The sequence below is a fragment of the Cynara cardunculus genome (assembly GCF_001531365.2).
Source record: "Cynara cardunculus var. scolymus isolate 2C chromosome LG 13, CcrdV1, whole genome shotgun sequence".
In the NCBI taxonomy this organism is placed as follows: Eukaryota; Viridiplantae; Streptophyta; class Magnoliopsida; order Asterales; family Asteraceae; genus Cynara; species Cynara cardunculus.
This window is the reverse complement of record NC_037540.1, coordinates 793,001-799,126: the sequence shown is the minus strand read 5'-3', so window position 1 is coordinate 799,126 and position 6,126 is coordinate 793,001. Positions and strand designations below refer to the sequence as shown.

General features: G+C 35.7%; 1 protein-coding gene across 2 annotated transcripts in view; it reads right to left on the bottom strand.

Moving 5' to 3' along the window:
• Positions 1-1,693: 1,693 nt before the first annotated feature.
• The window catches only part of LOC112525969, a 7,389-nt gene continuing 2,956 nt past the window's right edge, over positions 1,694-6,126 (bottom strand). Inside the window, exons 4-7 of one of the 2 annotated variants that reach the window (XM_025136307.1) lie at positions 4,300-5,400; positions 3,154-4,215; positions 2,435-2,489; positions 1,694-2,026 (exon numbers count right to left, since the gene is read on the bottom strand). In XM_025136307.1, the coding sequence (XP_024992075.1) occupies positions 1,876-2,026; positions 2,435-2,489; positions 3,154-4,215; positions 4,300-5,400 (2,369 nt within the window). In that variant the 3' untranslated portion in view covers positions 1,694-1,875. Of the gene's footprint in view, positions 2,027-2,434; positions 2,490-3,153; positions 5,401-6,126 lie in introns of both variants that reach the window. The other variant, XM_025136306.1, reaches the window with a different exon arrangement.

Here is a 6,126-nt window from a genome sequence, read left to right as displayed (position 1 = left end):
GATTTAAAAGTTTTAAGAGTTTAAGAGTTTTAACCAAATGCTTTATAATATAGTATAGATATAGGAGTATAATTAAGTGAGAACGATTTTGTTTGTGTTAATCGTGAGATTTAATCTCAACCATAAATTTAAAGGTTAAATTAGAAAATTAATAATTTTGATAATTTTAACTTAAAAGATTAATTAAGGGAATTTTAGAGATTTTATAAATATTCTCTCTCATCTATCCTCTATTCTCTTTCCTCTCTCCGGTAAATCTTATTCCGATAAACTTTATGTGAACACAAGATACACACTGTGGTACCTACAAACGATATTCACTGTGATACCCAGTTATATATACAAGATGCACAATGTAATACCCTTTGTAAAACAATGAAAATAACGAAAATGCACAGTATGACACATTTCATAAAAGAAAGAAAATACATTGTGATACACATGAAACGTTGTGAACGTTATTATTATGATGCACTTTGATTCACAAATGTCTTTTACTATATTATTCTTTTAGTTTATTTAAGAAATATTTGCTTCCAAAAAATTTAATTAAATACTTGCTTCTAATTAAAAAGTGAACATAACTAATTTTAATTAAATATTTGCTTCTAAAAAAATTAATTAAATATTTGCTTCTAAAAGATTTGATTAAATATTTTGATTAGTTGTCAAAAATAGAATTACTATATTATCTTTTAGGTTATTTAAAAAATATCCTTATATATCTCAAACGAGTAATTCACATTCGATCTCACGGTTACTACAAATTAATCAGTTCTCCCTTAAATGAACCCCTAACTAGGTATTACATGAGACCAACCTGTTTTCATGAGACACGAAAGACCACTTTTTTACACTTGTAACTTCACAACAAAACTTGTGAAAGTTACTTTCACAATGTTTGTACTGTGAAGGTTCGGATTTTTTTTACCTTTACAACGTTTTGCTGTGAAGTCTCAAGTGTAACAATGTAATCTCATGCTCAAAAAAACATGCTACTCTCACATGAACCCAACACTATATATACACACACATGTCAATTAATATATAAATTATCACCATTGAACTCGAATTTATTTAGCTTACAAATCTCGACCAATTAAACAAACGCGATCCAAATAGCCTAAATTTCAATCCGATGCTCCTCGATTTTTAGTTGTATACAAAACCATTTTTACTTGCAAAAACAAGATACAAAGTTGCTTTGTACTTAGCAAACCCTAGTGTTTTTTTGATGTACAACAATGATATTTGTTTGAAACAAATGGTTAGAAGGGACATGTTCTAACAAATAGGTTAAACTTGGAGAACAATATAAAGAATAGAGAACAAAACTTTTTTTTTTTTTTTTTCTATTTTAGAGAATCTTGTATGGATAAAGCTGTCTGATAGATTAACCTGTTTGTATAGATTGAAAATGTTTTTGTTTGTGATGGTTTTTAATAGAGGGAAGGAACATGTTTTTTTAAATGAGGGGCAGGTTTTTGAAAAAAATTGGCTTTCTACATAAAACCAATTTTTATAGTATCAAGCCACTACCAAATAATCATGTATAGCTAACTGAATAATCCATATGTCTCGTTAAGCTCATTAAACTGTTAACCTATAGGTCCTAAGCCTTTTCAAAAAAAGGCTGGAAAACACACATTCTAACAATCAACCCAAGGTTAAAAAAAGCATAATCCAAGTATAATCAACTCTTGATCATTAGTATTAATCAACAACAGCTCAAAACAAGGTTGAAACATCTCAAAAGAATGGAGAGGCAAAAACTGGTCAAAACTTATCCCCCCACCAAAACCCTCATGTAATTGTTTCAAAACCAAGGACTATAGTAAGCAGCACTTGAAGCTAATAAGCCAAGAAGAATTGAAATTACCTCTTAGCAATGGGTTGGCTGTCTGGAACAAAGTCAACAGGCTCGCTCTCCATATCATCCACCACCTGTGATGCATTCATCTTTGCTTTCTTAAATCTATTTGAACTTCTTAAAAGATCAGCCATTTTTATGTTCTTGAACCCGCTCCTATCAACAGACAGTGCTAGCTTCTTAGATTACTTTGTATAGAAATTGAGAAGGAGCCTTTTATATGGGAAATTGATAGAAATAACCCAATCAGCAAATAGGGTTTCACTTTTTAGCCATTTTCTGACCCAAATTCACTTTTTAGCCAATCCTTACACAAGGCTTACGCTAGTGGTTTTCTCCAAATCCTTATGCAGAAAGTGGTTTTCTATGTAAGGATTCCACTTTCTTTCTGCGTAAGGATTCTGAGAAAACCACTTTCTGCACATGGATTCCACTTTCTGTCTAAGATTGGCTAAAAAGTGAATTTAGGTTAGAAAATGGCTAAAAAGTGCTACCATCTATCAGCTTTGGCTATTTATGTAAATTTCCCCTTCTATATTTATGTAAAATAATCACCAAACTTACTGTGAGTTCATACTGTTCTTTCCACCACTTCCCATTCTTTTCACAAGACGCGACCCTGAGACATTCACATCATCGTTAGAAGCTTAGATCATCAAAGACAAAACTACAAGAAGCCCAGGCCTTTACCAAAAAAAATAATGAAGCAGCTGAAAAGCTTCTAGTCTTTCTTTCACAAAGAAATGAGATTCAGCTTGCAGCCCAAGAGTTGTACAAACATAAGTAGTAGCTATATGCCCATGCTAATGTTTAGTGGGACATAAATTAGGGGCTGTTTGGTTGGTTTTTCATCAAGTTCTATATAGATAAAACTCTGTGGGGATTAATCTCTCTGTGTAGGTTGAGAAGGGTTTTTTTTGGAGTGTTTTTCCATAGATGGAAAGAGCTAGTTCTATAATTGGGAGGGGCAGGTTTGAAAAAATCTTGGCTTTCTGCATACCCCCCCCCCCCCCCCAAAAAAAAGAATCATACTGAATAAGCCATTTTCTATATCATTAAGCTACTACCAAACAGTCATGCATAGCTGATCGAATAAGCTGAGTCCCATTAATTACTAGAGCTGAAGGGTAATATGGTAATAGATATAGGGCCTGTTTGTTAGCAGCTTAATGAGCTTAATGGGACTCACATCTTATTCGGTCAGCTATACATGACTATTTGGTGCTTAATGATATAGAAAGTGGCTTTCAGCTTATTTAGTCCAAACAAATAAGTTCAATTACCATTTGTTCGAGAGTATATGCTAGAAGCACTTGATGATGACGACTTTGATGGTGTGCGTGTGCTGGAATCTGACTTTACAGTTTCACTGTCATCAGAAGAATTCCCGTCACTACCATCTCCAAATATTGTTCCAGGCGTATTCAACAAACCCTTTACATGCTGTGAATTGTTCACAACGGGTACACTCTTTTTCAAGGTTTTAACATGAGGCTGGCCCTGAACTGATTGCTGTTTGTTGAGCTTTTGATAGCGGAAAGATCTGCCAAAAGTTGCTGAGCTTGAGCTCGATTCAGACGATGGTCCATCTTGTCCTTTATTAGCATGAGCAGATTTGTTGGTCTTGGGAGTATCAATCATTCTGGTCTTTTTTGGAGTTTTTATTTGATCAATATGAGTGATATTTGGATCTTTTACAACATTGGTAGAAACCTCTGAAGTCTTCTTTGAAGATAACAAGAGTTTGCTGTGTTCATTTTTTGTAACAGATTTCTGAGATTGAATGGTGATATTGTTCCTGGAATCATCTTGTTCTCCGTTCTGCTTGTTACCAAATGAAACTTGTGATTTCCCTAAATCAGCTGAGGTTTCTACAAGAGGCAGATTTCCTTTTGTTTTCTTCTTTGGTTTCTTCTCCTTCCCTGACTGCGTAGAGTCTTTCACATTGTCAATAGAAGCAATTTTATTAGGCTGGTCGCCAGGCACAAAATAGTCCATGAAGTCAATTCCATGAGATCTTTCCTTCGGGATATCAACTTCACTATTAACCTTAGAAACTTCAGATACAGCCACATTCTTCAAGGTCTCTTCAGGAATACCTTTACTTTTCTCTGGTTCTAGCTCAAGTTCAGTAGGTTGATGTTTATTTTGCAGACCTTTGCGGGTTCTCACTGAAAATTTCTGGTTCTTTTTGGCTTTTCTGACTAACCCTTCATCAGAACCTTGTCCATCTTGTACCTTGTCAACCTTATTCAGCTGCTGTTCAATTGGAACAGATGATAAGGTCTGAGAAGCTGAATTTTGCTTGTCCCTTGATTTTCCATCCATACCATCTTTATCACCATCTGTACCAACAGCCAATTGAGATGAATCAGCTAGCTTTTCCTTGGGATTATCTTTTCTATCTGAATCAGGCAAGCTATTCTCACCTTGCTTTGCAGTTTCTTGCAAATAACCATCCAAAGCTGAATTAGACACAGCTGTAGACATGCCACCAGTATCCACATGACCATGTTTCATTATCGACTCATCCTCATGTCTTGCAGCAAATGTCTTGGTTTTCCTTTTCCTTTTGCTTTTCTTTATACCATCCATCTTCTCATCCTCCTTTTTTGAGTTATCATTAAGATCTTCTGTATTTACTTGATTTCTGTTTTTCTCAGATCTTGGAATTTCGACAACGATGTCCATCGGGTTATCATCACTTCTACCACGATCAACATCTGACATCGTCTCTGGACTTTCTTTCCTTTCAGAACGAGGCAAAGAGTTTTCCTCATTTGTCCCAGTGGCAGCATCACCATTACACTTTGCAACAGACTCGTCATTTATAGAAACAGATCTTCGAGCAACTTTTTTCTTCCTTCTACTTCCCACACAATTTTCGGTTTCCTTCTTTTGTTTTTCTTCCACATCTTCTACATGCACCTGGCGTCCATGGCTCTCGGTTGGTTCTGAAACTTCCACCTCTTTCACAGTCGGATCATCACCTTTCTTACTCACATACACAAGAGGATCATCTACTAATGTTTTCTCTGAAACCTCATTCCTTTCAGCACTACCCATACTAAACTTGTCAATCTCTCTTTCATCAATAATTTTATCATCAAAGACTGGAGCAGGAACCGATGAAGAGATATCACCCACATGAATATCAGCATGCTTCACTAGCGATTCATCTTTGTTTTTGGCATACTTTTTGGCCTTTCTCTTCTTACCACCACCAGTATTCTCATAAACCATAGTTTCCTTGCTCCTCTCAGGAAGCTTCACTTTGGGTCCTTGGTTCAGTGAGAATTCTCGATCTTCTCTGCGTTTATCAATCTGATCGGCGGCAAGTTCCTGACCGGTAGATCCGACATCTTGTTGTGAGGAATCAGTAGCATCCTTGTTTATTTTCTGAAGCTTTTTGGTGAAAGGTGTAGAAGACACTTCCTTTTCAGCTGCTTTATGTTTGGTTGAACGCTTTGCACTTTTTAGATCGCCCTCGGCAATTACAACAGGAGCATCACATTCACAATCAGCAGTCCCTATATGAGTTTCAAATTAATGTAGAAAAAAACATTCAGTGGTTTTTAGTCTTCATTTATTTGTACATATAGATGTGAGAGGAAAAAAAGGAACGCACATATGAATACACCAAAGAGGCCTTTGGCTCAATGATACCAACCTAGCGATGACAATTCAGCAAAATACAGCATATAGTATATATAGTCCTTGATAATTTCACCCACTGATCAATTGGTTTTGAGTTGGCCCTTGGAGGTTAAATGTGGTATTACATTACAGCAGGCTAATATGGTATTGCCTGAAGGTTATAGCTGCAAGGTTGACGTGGCATGACAAGAATAATGATCAAACAACAAAACATACAACTTATTACACCCATATCCAATTGGTTTTGAGTTGCAATGGCTGACATTCAACAGAAACCCATATAACCCTGGTTTTTTTGGGAAATTGACAAAAATAGCCAATCCATCAAAGTCAATTCACTTTTTAGCCATCTCAGGAACCCACTTCCCCAAATAGCCATACTTTACGCAGAATCCTTACACATTATGCGTAAGTATTGATTTTGGCCAAAAAAAGGATTTTAAAAACAAACCTTGAGCAGAAACCCCTTTCTGCCTAAAGATTCAAATTTGTGCGTAAAACTTAGGCTATTTTGGGAAGAGGCTCTGAAAAGTGGCTAAAAAGTGAATTGAGTTTGATGGATTGGCTATTTTTGTCAATTTCCCTTTTTTTGTTGTGGG